Genomic DNA, 14,618 nt, shown 5'->3' with positions numbered 1-14,618 from the left:
CAGGGCAAAGAATGGCTCGATAGCTTGAGATCTTTTAGAAAGATAGCAAGCCTGACTTTAAAGATTTTCTAGTAATGGAGATTGTAATCCAATTCTGTTTAAGTGATTAATTGCCTTGGCTGTTACAGAAATGCATTTTATTAGAAGATAGAGATGGATCGGACCATAAGGCCACACACAAGAAATTCTTTGTGCTCTCTTTAAATATAAAAACTAAGAACCACACATTTCCCCCTAGGCTAAGTAGACTTGAGTACTTTATTTAAGTTATGACAGGAGACAAAGATTATGTGCTGTTTCCAGGCCCCTACATCTGGCTGATGGCCCCAGAGTCTGCTGTCCAGCCAGCTTGTGGCACAGAGGCCAGAAAACTGAGCTCCCATCTCACCCCACACCCTACCCCTCACTTCTGGAGCTGTGCATCTGGTGGAGCACAGGCCCTCCTGTGCTGCTAAGGGATGTGGGAGCTCTCCCTATTGCTCACTGTTGGAACCCAGGAAATTCCTCTGGCTGCCCTGGAGGTCTTGAGCCCTTGCCTGGAGGGCTCAGAGACGTTGGCACAGAGCCCAAGGCCCCTGTGCCTTTGATCTTGACCCATGGAAAAAATTACCAACCTTATATGAGGATTTACAAGCCACAAAAGTTTAAGTAGAATGATAGCAAATTTATCACAGGGTGAAAAATAGATTTTTGAGGTTTTTAGAATGGGGGCTTGGGGTCCCAAGATGGAGGAATTTGGGCATGCCTTGTCCTTTTTCCTTCTTCTTCCTAGCCTCCATCTTCTGGGTGATGTTGGCACTTTTAGATTGGTTTAGAGTAGAAGCTCACTGTCTAACATATGTGATAGGTATTGGAAAGTTATTGTAAATATTGTACATGTCGTTTTTAGTATAAAAATGTAACACTGCCCCGGGGGCAGGCAGTGTGCCTCAACCTGACCTGCCAGACAGACCTCAGCAGGTCAGAAAAAGAATGCCATAGATAAGAAATAATAAACAACCTTGAGAATGGCAACAGAAGAATTCTGACTCCTTCTTCGACTGCCGGGCTGGGAAAAAGAAGCTTGTAAATATCTCAGAGTCACACTGACCAGCAGAGATTCTGAGAGCTCACCACACACAAAACAGGGAGCTAAGCCATGTGAAGGGCTCCCATGCTCAGGGCAATTTTGGCTGTGGCCAGCATGGCCTGCAGCCCCACAAGGCAGAAGCTGCACTGCAGGGTGCACAAGCCACCAAGGACAAGCTTCTACACCCAACCAAATATATTTTTTTCCTTAATGAGAAAGGCTTTGTCATTCTCTCATCAAAATACGCGTTCTGATTGATATTTACTGGGCTCTGTGTGACCCATCTCTATCATCTTTAGCGTGGTTAATTGGAATTATTGAGCGGCGCCCGGCTCTGGCAGCCTGGGATTCACCCCTGTTGGGATGCTCCTCACCTGCCCGCCCTGCACGGCTTCTGTGCAGCCTTGCTCCCGTCAGACTGAATTAAGCTGCACTGTCAGGAGCCAGAGACCCTTCAACAGTTTTCCAGCACAAGCAACACTAAATTAGTGTTTGGTAATAGGCTGCACACTGTTTTGTAATAAGAAAATATGGATGGTTCTATTTATTCCCTCTCGCTCCCTGCGATGATAAGAAATGTTCTAATTCATTATTAATTTGTTCCAACTATTTCTGGTAAATGTAAACTATGAATAACTTTAGCTATGCCATTAGCAATACCTCAGAACTATGGATGGATTTTTGGTTCTGGACACAGGCACATGGCAGTCGCACTGTTTCTAAAGGTGTACCCAAAATTCTGTCACATTTGGGAACAAAATCAGAACTTGTCATTCACCTTGGGCTACAGCTGCATCTAAAGCAACCTGGAACACAAAAAATATTGAGACTGTTATATGTCCAGTATAAATTATTGTATCTTGGCAGCACTTGTGAAACTTTGTATATTCAATCTGCTTAAGGGTTTACCCTACCCCTGAACAGTGGGCCAAATAGAAATGAGAGAGGGGATAGATCTGCTGCCAGTGCTAAAGCCTTTTATTCTGCCCTGTGGACTAGTGAGGTCTTTAGTGGCATTTTATAGGTTGTTGGCTTTAGCAGAATAGGCCTTTGGAATATTAAGTCTTAAAATAAGTCCTTTATTTGTTGTTCTTTTTGCCTTTCATAATTTTTTTTCTAGTTTTCATACATAAATGATTGATCAAAGAACCACTGTCAGAAAGCATCAAGCATAATTCTTTTCTTCTCTTGCAGCATACGACTTTATTTGGGTGAAAGATGAAAGATTATAAATAAATCTATTGGTCATCCAAGGAAATTTTCTGCACAGGCATAGCGTGGTGGTACCTCCTCATGAAACTGAGCCCACTGTTTGGTTATTCATTTATTTAAAAAGTGATTTTCCTGCCTTTGTGTTTGGATGGGAATGACTCTCCCTTTGCCTCTGTATTGTTGTAGTCATCTGCCTTCATTTACTGGATAGGGGGAGGAGGACACCCACGGGGTAAGACTGAACACTGAGCTTCTGTGTGGGCAATTATGCAAGACACAGGCAACCCACTGGCCTTGTCTTGCCGTGAGTTCTAAGCAGCAGCAAGAGCACAGTGACTGCCATGCTGGTGCTCCTACACTGCTGCCCTAGCAAGTACTGTTCTGCCTCCTCACTTCAGAGAAGGAGGAGAAAAAAAAAAAAAACCCAGCCTTTTTTTTTTGACTGTTTGCTTGGAAGTAAGGTTATAAAAGGTAGCAAGGAATTACCTTAAAGATTCCCATCACAGAGACTTTGCTAATGCTTGTGGTCTCATGCAAAGAGGTTGGCAAGGGTCCTGGCCACCAAGTGAGGCTTGCTCCTATCATCTCTTGAGAGATTTGTAGTCCCAATACTGTCCCTGGTTGTTGTTCTCTCAGATTTTTTTTTTGTAGTTTGTACATTCTGCCCAGAACATCCCTGGGTGACCAAGCTCATCTGAATTGCAGCTTTGCCCCTTTGGGCATGAGAAAGCACATGGATGTTTGTGCTTTCTCCAGTGTCCCTGAGCATTTTGCTGCTTTTACCTAAAGAAAGCATGAGAGGGAATGGTTTAATAAAAGAAAAACAACTCTGTGAATGAAATACTTCAGCTCTTTCTGTCCCTGAGTGGACTGACATCTAGCCTACAGGAGGAAAGTAGGGCTTTTCCACCTCTGCTGCAGGTTCAATGCCTTGGCTGGAAGTGCTGAAATGTCCTCCAAGCCGTGCTTGAGCTATAATATCCTCTGTTCTGCTGCCAGGCTATCTCTAATCAGTCTTTTTCAGATGACCACAGCTACAGCTGGATGATTTAATGGATGGGTTAATCTCCCCTCTGACAAGTTCATCCTTCCCAGGAGCTGGCCCTTGGGGAGGAAGAGGAGTCAGGAAAGCCAAGAAAAAGTGAAGGCTGGCGTTACATTTGTGAAACTGGTGCAGAGAAGTATTCATTGCCATACTGGTGAGCAACAGGTTTCCCAAGCCACTTCTATAAGAAAGGAGGCCTGGCAGAGATAGGTACAAAACAGATGGTAAACCCATAATATGTGTGTGTGTCAGAGTGTCAGAGAGAGAGAGACAGCTGGTTGGGCAGGATTGCTTGCTTTTGAGAAGCATCCTTTTCTATATTGGCAGAAGTACACGTGTCCTTTCATGATAAAATTATGTATTCCATGTACATAAATTCTTCCAGGTTCTTTTAAAAATATGCAGCTAAGTTGGGATATACTGAAAAAACATGAATATAGTGGCTGGGCATTCAACCACTGTGTATGAGATATCTGGCTTTATGGACCAATAGAGCTTCCTGACAGTTTGATAAATTACCCATAGTATATTTTATAAAATATGTATAAATATAAAAAGGGGGTTTCTGAGGAGTCGAAAAGATGCCCATTATGGTACATGATGAAATATATTCCTTTGAATTAGAACTATAGCAGCAAGGTTTCCAGCAGTCAGTTGCAGTCAGCTGCAGTCGGGTTTGACAAGGCTTACAGAATGTAAACTCCCCTAGAAACTTCTATAGATTTATAATGCTCTAGTCAAATAAAATAGGTATTTAAAATAGAATACTTAGATGAATTAAAAGGTCTAATTTAAGCTAGTACAGGGAAGATGAAAGAAATTCTGCCAATAAAAAAACCCCTGCTTTTCTTTAGATGCTGCCTTAGGAATTTGCCCTAGAGGCAAGAATTATATACCTTAAATCCCTCTCAGCCTTGAAATGACAGTTATTGAGAAATTTACTTGTACGCAGAGACCAGATTAGAACCTTTACTTCCTCAGCCTAAACCGCAGTCATGTCATAATCACATTCACTTTGCACACACACCCCTGTGACGTAGACTGAGCTGCTAGGAAACTTTTATTGGTACAAACTGTGTGTGAGTTACTCACTCGCCATAAGTGACAGCTTAGGAGATGCATTTTTTGCAAACCATCCTGACATTGCTGCTGCATGCACGGCGCCACCAGGGTGGCATAGGGTCTCTGTGTGGGGTCTGTAGCTTCAGGTTGGTTTTATGGGTGTCTCTACCTCTGTGCTGCTAATGCCTGCTATTCCAGGCATCCTCATACTTTTTGTAAGGATCTAGGGGAGTGGGGATGGAGGACAGGAAATGCGGCTGTATCTATCAAAAGTAGCTGAAAGCAGCTTTTCTAAAGTGAAAACAGCCACAGCTTTAAAATGTATTACCTGTGTGTGTCTCGTCTCTTTGGAGAGAAGGAATGTTTTTTCCTGTCGTTTAGGCGGAGTGTGCGTTCAAGCCTTCATCCTGACGTGATTCACACAGTCCTGGCCACACAGGTTTCTAGAAAAGCCCGTGTTTACCCCTGCTACTGCCGAGCCGTGACAAAAGAAACCAAAAAAACCCCGCCACAAACCCCACCAGCCCCAAGGCCCGGTGCAGATGAGCAGCGGGCCGCCTTTCCTGCTGGCCGCTCTCACGGCCGGGCGCGGGTCGTTCTCCCCAGCCCAGCCCGGCCGGGGCACGGGGCAGCCCCGGCGCGCCCGACGGCGGCTCGGCGGCGTCGGCCGCAGGCGCGCAGCTGCCCGCGCGGTGGCGCCCTCCGCTCACGGACCGTGCGCGCCGCGGGCGCGGCGGGGAAGCCCCGGCGCGGTGCGGGACCGGCGGGAGCCGCGGGGCGACCCTTTTCCTACCGGGAGCGGTGGGGTGACCCTGCTCCGGCGGGTCACCTCTCGCTCTCTACTCCAGCGGGAGCCGCGGGATGCCCCTTTTCCTACCGGGAGCGGTGACCCTTTCCCCGGCGGGAGCGGCGGGGTGACCGCTTCCCCGGCAGCCCCGCCGGGCGCCCTGCCCTGCCCCGTTCCCTCTCCTGCCAGCGGTCCTTCCCGGCCCGAAAGGCCCGGCACAGAATGACAACGGTGACAGCGTCCCGCTCCGTCCCTAGTCCCGCATCCCCGCCCGGGATCGCGTCGCTGGGCATTTCTACGGGAATCATTCATTCACGTCAAATTTCCTTTATCTCCGGAAAATATTGAAACCTTAAATGACCGTAATAGGAATGTAATTGTATGGTGTGTTCTTTGTTGTTGTTGTTTTTGAGAAATCGATTTGGGCTCAAATAACCTATCCAAGCATGTTACACCAAACCCATTCAAATAGGAAACAGGAGAACTATATTATTGCTGCTTCCTGAACGCTCTGGTTATGATCCCAATAATTAAAATGTCTAGTAATGGCTCCTGAAGCCTGTATTTCTTTGGGTAATTCTCGGAAATGAAGGGCACATTTTCGGTCGCAGAGGGAGGGGAGTGCGGAGACAAGCAGCAATTGCAGCGGCTGGGAGCCCGCCGGTGGCCCGCGCCCGGCGCATCACTTCGGGGGAAAATTATTCCGGTGGCGGGGAAGTCCCCAGAGAAGGGATTTCCTTCCCGGTCCCTCCGGCAAATCAACTTCTTTTTTTTTTTTTTTTTTTTTTTTTTTTTTCCCCTCATGGCGATGCTCTTCCCTCCCTCTCTGCCAAGTGCTGCGAGCCGCACATCTGTCTCTGCACAAGGCGGAGAGACGAAAGGGTCGGGCCACGGGAGTGAGGGGAAAAGCCGCCCCCCTCCTCCCCGGGCAGCGCCGGCCGAGCGTGGGACCCTCCCTGCGGCGGGGCCGTGGGGCTTGTCCCTTACGCCCCGCGGCTTCAATGCACGCAGAGCGGTCACCCCGCTGCTGGTTTCCCGGGGAGGGATGCCTTGTGTAATGGGAACAATATTAATAATCCTTAAAAAAAAAACCACAAAAAAACCCCAAACAAAAAACAAAAGACAAAGAAAAAAGAGAAAAGAAAAAAAGGAAAAAATAAATGGGGCGCCTGGAAAAAAAATTAGGCACTTAAATTCTTAAATCTCCGCGGAAGTGGGGGTTTCCGCGCCGGGGCTGCTCCGCCTGCGCGCTCAGCCCGGGCGGCTCCGCGGGGCCTGCGCCCAGCGGCGGCCCCGGGCTGCGTGTGGGGTGAGCTGGCCCCGCGGAAAGACCCGGAGAAAGCCGTGGGGGAGCCCAACACGCCGGGAGACCCCCACCCCACCCCTCGCTGCTCTCCTCCGCTTCCCTTCCCACGTCAGGTAAAACTTTATTGTGGCGAACATCCTTTTAGGTTTGTGCGGTGGGGCTTTTCTGCGTGTTTGTTTGATTGTTAGGTTTTCTTTTTCTATTTTTTTTTGGGGGGGGGGGGAGGAAGTGTGAGTTGGTGTTTATGAGAAGCTTTATGACTCCTGATAAGCTCATCTTTGAGGACGACACAGAACTGTGTTCCTTGAGGAATTGGGGTGGTGACGTCTTTTCTGATACCCGATTATTACGTGACTGAGAAAAAAAAAAAAAGGCATTTGATTCATGAATAAAAATCCGGACACCACTACGGGGGCAACAAACAATATTGCCCGTCCTCTAAGGTAACAAGCAGGCAAATGTTTACGAAGAGGGCTCTTGCCGAAGCGGGGTGTTTGCAAAGATTTTCTTGCTAATTGCGTATCAGACGGAAGGCTGCGGAAGGCTGGTCAAGTTTGGAGCCACCGAGCAGGAGAAGAAGAGAAGGCTGAAGGCGCTCAGTGAGGGGAGAGATCTGGGGAAGACAACATCGCACGCAGCCAGCCCGCGGCTCCCGCCTCCGCTCCCTCCCGGGCTCGCTCGCTCTCTTCCCTCTCCCCCAGCGCTCCGTTCTCCGGCGACATCTCGCTCCATCTCTCTTTCTCAATTCCCTTGTAGACTCCACTCCAGATCTGTGCTGCTGCCCGCAAACTTTTTTCCTTTATCTTTTTTTTCCCCCTTCCTGTCTCTCTTTTTCTTTTTGGAGTGGATAGCCCTAAAACCAGCAAACTAACTGCTGCCGCTTCTGCATCTTCTGAATCCCGCCGGTCCTTCGCCCATAGGAGAGGCGATGTCACGAGGGTTTTAACTCCTTTTGGACGCAACTTGGGAGAGAGCTCGATTTCTCTCCCCCTCCCCATTTTGGGTCTTTATTTTTTTTTCTCCCCCAAGACCTGCCGTTGTAGTTTCGCAGCCAAAGCTCTCAGTGCCGGGTGTCTAGAGTTTAATGGTAAGGACACGAGGTGGCTCGCCGGGCCTTCCCGCAGCGGTCCCGGGGCGGGCGGGCGAGCGGGCGGGCACCGACGGGGCGGGCGGCGGCCGCAGCTCTCTGCGCCGGGCACCGCTCCGCTCCTCTCCGTGCCGCTCCGCGCCGGCACCCGGCTGCCCAGGGCGCTTCTTGTCCCCCGGGGCCGCTCTGCCTCATTTTCCGGCAGGCGAGGCCAGGGTGTTGGTTAGCCGTGGGGTGGTTTCTTTGGGTTTTTGTTAGTGGTAGGGTTTTTTTGGGTGGTTTTTTTTTGTTTGTTTGTTTGTTTTCGCTTTTTTTTTTTTTTTTTTTTTTTTCACAGCAGTTTCTTTTCCCTCCCGCACAGAGTGGCAATGTGTAGCAAAGCGATCTTAGCACTTCTGGTCTATGGCATAATAATGCACTGCAGCGTCTACTGCTCACCTGCGGCCGGACTTCAGTACCCGGCGCTCAGGTAGGTCCGTCAGCTGTTCGGGAGCTCCGTCGGGATCATTTCAGCCCCCCTCAGCCCCAGCTTAGCTAAGGGCAGCGGAATCTTACCGGGGAGGAAAATGAGAGGGTATGTAGAGTAGAGTTACCAAAGGACATCCCCTCCACTTGGGCTGTGCGCCCACCCCCTCCACCGGCTGCAGCACTGGCATCCCCCAGGTCCGCTCCTCGGGACCCCGGCACTGTGTGTAACCCACGGTCTCTTGTCCCCGCTGGCGTCCCCGAGAGCGGGGGGACCTGCTCTTCTGCGTGTCGGCGGGAGCGGGCCGAGGTCCCGGCTGCGTGTCGACGGGGCCCAAAAGCTCCTCTCCCGTCTGCCCCCTGTCCTGCGGGGCCCTTGGCAGCCTCTGGTTGCCCGCAGCTCGCCCGGGGTGAGCGTCGCCTGTCCGGCTCAGGGGGAGCGGGGCGCGGGGTCGGGTGCGCCGGTGTCTGCAAGCGTGCGGGAGCTGTCACGGTTCGTGTAGCGGGATTGGAGCTGGTGGGGATTCTGTGTCTTCCCCTGTTTACCTGGCTGTGTATTTCCCTTTCCTAAGAGGGAAAGGGGCTGGCACAAGGTTGTTTGGTTTTCTATGCTCGAAGTTGTCTTGCTGGGCTCCAGCGCAGGCTGATGCCTGTGCTGTCCCTTTCCAGCTGGGAGCTTTGAATTCCTCTGTGTTTGGGGCAGGAGTGGAGGACACCCAGAGGCACCAGCACAAGGGAGTTTCCTACGCTAGTCTGCGGCTGGGGGCTCAGGGCGCCTAGTCCGGGACGGCAGCTGGCAGCCTGTTCTCACCCTGCTTGTCGCCAGCTCGGGCGACCGGTGCTGCTTGGCTTGGGGGAGTTTTGGGCTCGGTGCTGTCGTCGTGCTCCACCGGCGCTTGGCTCTGTTCCGGGGTGCCCTGCGGGGGTCACTGCCGTGCGGTGTGCGGAAATGAAGGGGGATGGGGGGGATGCCGGGAGCGCAAGGTTGTCCGAGGTGGGTGTCCTTTTTGGGGCTCCGAGGTGTCCTTGCAGTAACCGGGAGCTCGTCGGAGCAGCTCCCGTCATCTTCCTGGGCAGTGCGGCTAGGGGGCAGCGGGCTCGGTGGCCTGAGGGGCCATTAGCCGGCAGCAAGCCGGCTTTCTTCATTCAAGCGCCTGAATTAGCAGGAGTGAAACACTTTAGCGGCATCTATTATTAATACCTCCGCTAAAGCTCACAGACAAAAATAGCTGCCTGTAACGTGCAATGACCTACATCGTACTGCAGAGAGGGAGGCAGAGAGCGGGGGCTGGGGGGGCTGGGACACGCACAAAACTGGCGAGATCTCAAAGGGCAGAGGCACCATTCAACGAAAAACAGCAGGCGAAGCCCCCCCGGTCCCGGCGGGCGCTGCGGGGAGGAGCGGGGCGCGGTCCCCGCCGGTGGGGCTGCCGCTCACCGCCTCGTCTCGGCCGCGGAGGCTGCTCGGCTCCACCCCAGCCCCTGGCACACAAACGCGTGTGTGCGCGGCAGCCTGCGCGCCTGGGCGTGCGCTCCGCCGGGGAAGCAGCAGCCACGGCGGTGGCGGAGAGGGGATGCATCCCGGGCCGGGCGTGGGCCGCGGAGGGCGGGGGGAGGGGGCGATGCTTGGGGGCTTTCTTGGAGCGCGTCTGACGGCGGGTGTGTTCCCTCCTCCGCGGTCCTGCCCCGCAGAGGAGAGGGCGGGGATGGGGAGCGGGCGGGTGCAGGGAGGGGATGGGGCAGTCGGACGGGGCTCCCGGGTCGGCTCCGCCGAGGGGTGGCCACCGAGGCAGCCGGAAGCCGGCAGCGGGGAGTGGAGCGGAGCGCCCCGCGGAGCCCGACTGACTCCTTTTCCTTGCTGCTCTCGTTGCCAGGCTGGAGGATGAAGTCTACGACGAGGACGGGAACACCCTGCAGGACTTCGCCTACGACCAAGAGCCCCTCGGTATAGCGAATCCGTCCTCCGTGATCGGCGAGATGTACACCTTGTATTACCCACCGGAAAAGAGGTGACTGCAACTCGCGGGGTGTCAGGCCTGAATTTGGAGTAGGGAGAAAAACGGGTCTGGCAGAACCGATTGGGGGAAAAAATAGTAATGATACCTAACAAGAAAACAGCAACAACATCAAAATAAAAATCCCGAACCCAAACGAACGACAATACTGCCCAGTGTAAAGCTCAGAAGAAGTGGAAAAGCCGCCTTACCTCCAAGAGCGCGGGGGAGGGAGCGGGGGAGCCGCCCGCGCCGAGGAGGGCTAGCGCTGCTCCCGCAAACGGAGCAGGAATGCCCGGCCGGCGCGGAACCGAGCGAGCGCGGCGGGGAGGGATCTGGGTGGGGACGAGGGGTCCCGGGGGACGCGGGGAGATGCCGCCCTCCGCTCGCTGGCGGAGAGGGATGGTCACCGCTCCCGCCCGGGCTCCCGCAACCCGCCGCAGCCCGCTCCCGGGCCTCGCCGCTCACCCGTGGGCTCTTCCCTCTGCCCAGGCACGCCGATGGGATCTTCAACAAAGCCTACAGGAAACTCCTGGGCCAGTTATCCGCCAGGAAATATCTGCACTCACTGATGGCTAAGCGGGTCGGGTAAGGCTCTCTGCTTGTTCTTTTCCGCGATGGGCGTTGGTGCTGCTGGAAGGGCCGCGGCTGGGGGGGAACAAAGCTGCCCCGGCCGGGGTCGGGATCGCGCTGCGCCCGCGATGAGGCTGGTGGAGTCCGGCTCCCCGAGCACCGGCTGCCCCTGGCCGCTCCCGGCGCGGTGTGAGCCTGGCTGTCAGCGCGGGTGTTCGCGGAGGCTTGTTTGGGTTACTACGCTCGGGCATACGGATGTATATGTGTGTATATATATATTTAGATATAGATATATACACACATGCATGTGTATCTATCTATATATCTATATCTATATCTATATCTAGATCTACATCTATATCTATATCTGTATCTATATCTATATCTACATCTATATCTATGTCTATCTATATCAATCTATCTACCTATATGTTTCTATAAATTTTTATAGTCAGCCGATTTAAAATTAGTAAATTGGGCAGCCCTTACGGTTTGCTGGGGGGAGCAGCTTATTATCGACAGCGATGATCGAGGGCTCAGCTGCAGCAGCCGAGGCTCGGTTGAAGCCCTGCGCGCCCCCAGCTGCCGGGCGGGGCTCCCTGGGGCTCCCCGCCGCCGGCGGGGCACGGGCGAGCCCGGTGCCACCCGCTGCCCCTCGGCAGAAGGTAACACGTTAATGAAGCCCCAGGGAGAGCAGCTTTGGCGGCCGCAATGAATAATTAATGGCGGGGAGATATTGTCTCTCCCGCCGCCGCCGCCGCCACTTGCGCGCACGGCGTCGGGAGCGGGTTTCGGCGCGGCCTTTGTCTCCCCGCGCATCTTGCGCGCAACGTGTTGCGCCGGGGCCAGCGGCCGGCGCGGGGCTGCGCGGGGCAGGGGGCGGTGCGGAGGGGCGCGGAGGGGGGCGGAGCGGCCCCGCCTGATGCAGCTGTGCTTCTCGGTGCTTGCAGCGGTGCCAGCGGCGGCCTGGGGGACGACGCGGAACCGCTGACCAAGCGGCACATAGACGGCATCTTCACGGACAGCTACAGCCGCTACCGGAAACAAATGGCTGTCAAGAAATACTTAGCAGCCGTCCTGGGGAAAAGGTATAAACAAAGAGTTAAAAACAAAGGACGCCGAGTAGCGTATTTGTAGCGATGTGAGTAACCAGCCACTCCTGTGTATACAAAGTCCTAAGAGAGAGAGAGAGAGAGAGAGAGAGAGAGAGAGAGAGAGATAAACCCAACAACAACAACCAAATCTAAACAAAAACAAAAGTCATTTCCAAACTGACTGAACAATCACCGCTCCTGTGTTATCTAAACATGTATTTATGTATGAAGTAAAGCCATTAAATGAATATTTTGATAATAATATTGTTTTTCTTTTGTACAAAAAGCACTAGAGAAACGCACAGATCTACTTTGTGGACCAATCATTAAGTTATATATAATATATAAATATATATATATAAATACTACTAAGAATAGTAAAGAACAATTCTTCATGAAAAGCCTGCACAAGAACAAGAATTCGCCTGAGCTGTTTATGTTTTTATATAAAATAAATAGAAAAAAAGAGACAATCATTGTTTTGAATATTACTCCTATTTTTGTAACAGAAATTAAAAGGATAGTATTTTTATCCGAGACAGGGTCGAAGACATTAATTTTCACCATTTGCTACTGTATATAGAGGAGGATGACCTGCTCCCAGGGGGATTATGAGGAAATTGATTTGGGAGAATTGGTGAAGCAGATTCTTCCCCTGGTGAGTCTCAAGGCAGGCTCCTTTGCCACTAGCCTCTCTGAAGGGGCAGCGTCCCCTTTCTTCTAGATTTCGATTATTATTTTTTTCTCTCCTGCTTTCTTTGATTCCAGTTATATCTCTATTAGTGTATCCTCAAACAATGAGCTTAGAGGATAATTATCTTGTGAAAACAACAGCTCGATCCAAATTGTGCATCTCTGTTGCCTATTGGAGGGAGAAATAGTTAAAAACCCCAAAACTAAAATAATAATAACAAAAAAAAATTCAAAACAAAACCAAAAATAGCCAAACTCAAAACCCCAACCCCCAAATCCCGAACCAGCAGCAAGGGCAGTAAGTACTAAGCCCCGTGCACTGCTCTTCTGGCTGTCTGGGCAGAGTTGCAGAACAAAGCCAAAGCAGAGACAGGACCCGTTTGGAAAGAGTGGGGAAGTGAGCGGGGGCGACCCCCGGCGCGCCCCGGGGCCGGAGCCTGTACCGGAGCCGGTGCCGCAAGGGTCGAGGTAAGACGAGGCGATCCCACCTCTGATCCGCTACCCAACTGCCCCGGGCAGCTCGGTACTGGACCTGGATGCAAAGTACAGTGTGTTACTCTCCAGTGCTGTCCATGCTTCTCATCATGTGTAATAATGAGCAGGGTTCTCGCCTTTGCATTTTTCGGTCGGAGTTGCTCTTTTCTTTGATTGCTTTTTCTTGTAGGACCTCCCGCCTCTCATCCTCTCTTCGAACTTTTCCGAGCTCTGTTTAACCCACCTGAGTCACCTTTTTGGGTTATGTTCTTTTTGGGAAAAAAAAAAAAAAGATTGTGAACGCTCTCTCACTCCTTTGTTCTGTTTTATGCAAGCTCTTATTGTACAAGTTTAGGAACCCCTGTTGTAGCTACCACTAAAGAATTATGCACTACTACGAAAGTTTTGTTCCTTGTTTATTGAGTTTGGAGGTAAAATGTATTTTTATACATTCTGGCTTATTGCTTAGTAAAATTTATTTCATAAAACAAACTTTTGTCATAAAAGAATGTGTAGTGTTCACCTGTGGTCCGGTTTCTAACGAGATAAACCATTTTCACCTCATCTCTCTATGTACGGACTCCTATCTTACCGTCTGCCCGGGGGCTGGTCCCGTCCCCCGCCCGGGCCGGGAGCGAAGGAGGACACGTAGGTACCCGCTTCCTTCCAGCTCACCACACAAACCTTTCAGGAGTCTTTCCAAAGACAAAACGAGCCCTGCATCCAAGACGCCGGAAAGCAACCCCCCAACCCCCCCAGCAAACCCTCGCGGGTAAAACCTTCCTTCCCCGGCCAGGACGAGCGGGCCGGGCAGAGCCCGTGGGGGCGGGCGGGCGCTGCCGGCACCGCCCGCCCCGTCCGGGCCGCGCTCGCTGCCGGCACCGTCCGCCCGCGCTGCCCCGCGGGCTCCGGCCGCGCTCCCGGCCCGCCCGGGCGCGCTCCCGGGGCGCGGGGACGCGGGGCGCAGTGTGCAGCTTTCGTGCCTTCTCTTCACCTTGTAAATCGCCACGAGTTCACGGATGGCATTTAGTGGCCCTACGATGCTGCAACACATCGGCTTGCGTTTTAGTCGTCCTTCTGTTCTTTGGCCATGGGCAGAGTGCGCTGTGTTTGTGTCGACTGTGGTATAATGACATAGGGCTCTCTTGACGTTTTGTTTATGACCTTATCAGTTAGAGTTCAGTGGCTAGTCGCAAGCATTATGAAGTGATCACCTAGGTTATTATCCTTTGTACGATTTCTTTTTTTTTTTTCCAGAAACGCCAACAGCCTTACCAAAATTTGAGCAGATTCGAGATACAGTCATAGTAGGTAGATGTTAGTCTTGGAGAACTTATTTTGTGTGCAAATGAATATAAAAAGAACTTAAACAAAGTATTATTACACACATGATATCTATAACTAGGACTTTGATAACTGTTATATAAAGTGTGTAAAGTTTGTATTAATAAATTTTTGTAAACAATGCAATTTCGTCTAATGTTTGGGGGAGAGAAATCTAGAACCTAACAGTGAAAGCTGCATTTCATTTAATTTGTTTTTTAATTAGTTCATTATTAAGCAGAATTCTTCCAATGTTTCATGCCTGGGATATCTTTCTCATTAAGTTTCCACATCTTATCACCTCTACTCTGTTCGAGTAAACTAAACAGAACTGCTGGAGTAAAGAGCCTAGTCCCACACACATCAGCTCAAAACGCTCTCTAAAATATGCAAACCAAACTAGTCGGCGCCTATGGTCCATTCCTCTAACAATT

At 51.6% G+C, this 14,618-nt stretch overlaps 1 protein-coding gene across 2 annotated transcripts; it reads left to right on the top strand.

Moving 5' to 3' along the window:
- Window positions 1-6,502: 6,502 nt before the first annotated feature.
- On the top strand, window positions 6,503-13,425 carry ADCYAP1 (adenylate cyclase activating polypeptide 1). Of its 2 annotated transcripts, none has more exons than XM_066562231.1 (5): window positions 6,503-6,594; window positions 7,930-8,037; window positions 9,908-10,042; window positions 10,520-10,615; window positions 11,551-13,425. In XM_066562231.1, exons 2-5 carry the CDS (start codon window positions 7,937-7,939, stop codon window positions 11,735-11,737), a joined length of 519 nt encoding a protein of 172 aa, XP_066418328.1. In that variant the 5' UTR covers window positions 6,503-6,594; window positions 7,930-7,936; the 3' UTR covers window positions 11,738-13,425. The 2 variants fall into 2 exon arrangements, with proteins under 2 accessions (XP_066418328.1, XP_066418320.1); XM_066562223.1 differs by lacking the exon at window positions 6,503-6,594 and adding an exon at window positions 6,901-7,568.
- Window positions 13,426-14,618: the final 1,193 nt, after the last annotated feature.

Source organism: Molothrus aeneus, chromosome 1 (genome assembly GCF_037042795.1).
Source record: "Molothrus aeneus isolate 106 chromosome 1, BPBGC_Maene_1.0, whole genome shotgun sequence".
NCBI classification, from domain to species: Eukaryota; Metazoa; Chordata; class Aves; order Passeriformes; family Icteridae; genus Molothrus; species Molothrus aeneus.
Note: the sequence above shows the minus strand (reverse complement) of the source record. Positions and strands in the feature narration are given on the sequence as shown.

Bases quoted from the DNA above. Each gene is read 5' to 3' on its own strand.
- ADCYAP1 (XM_066562231.1), top strand. From the start codon at position 7,937: ATGTGTAGCAAAGCGATCTTAGCACTTCTGGTCTATGGCATAATAATG. The intron at 8,038-9,907 runs GTAGGTCCGTCA...TCTCGTTGCCAG, and splicing joins CTTCAGTACCCGGCGCTCAG to GCTGGAGGATGAAGTCTACG. The intron at 10,616-11,550 runs GTAAGGCTCTCT...CGGTGCTTGCAG, and splicing joins CTGATGGCTAAGCGGGTCGG to CGGTGCCAGCGGCGGCCTGG.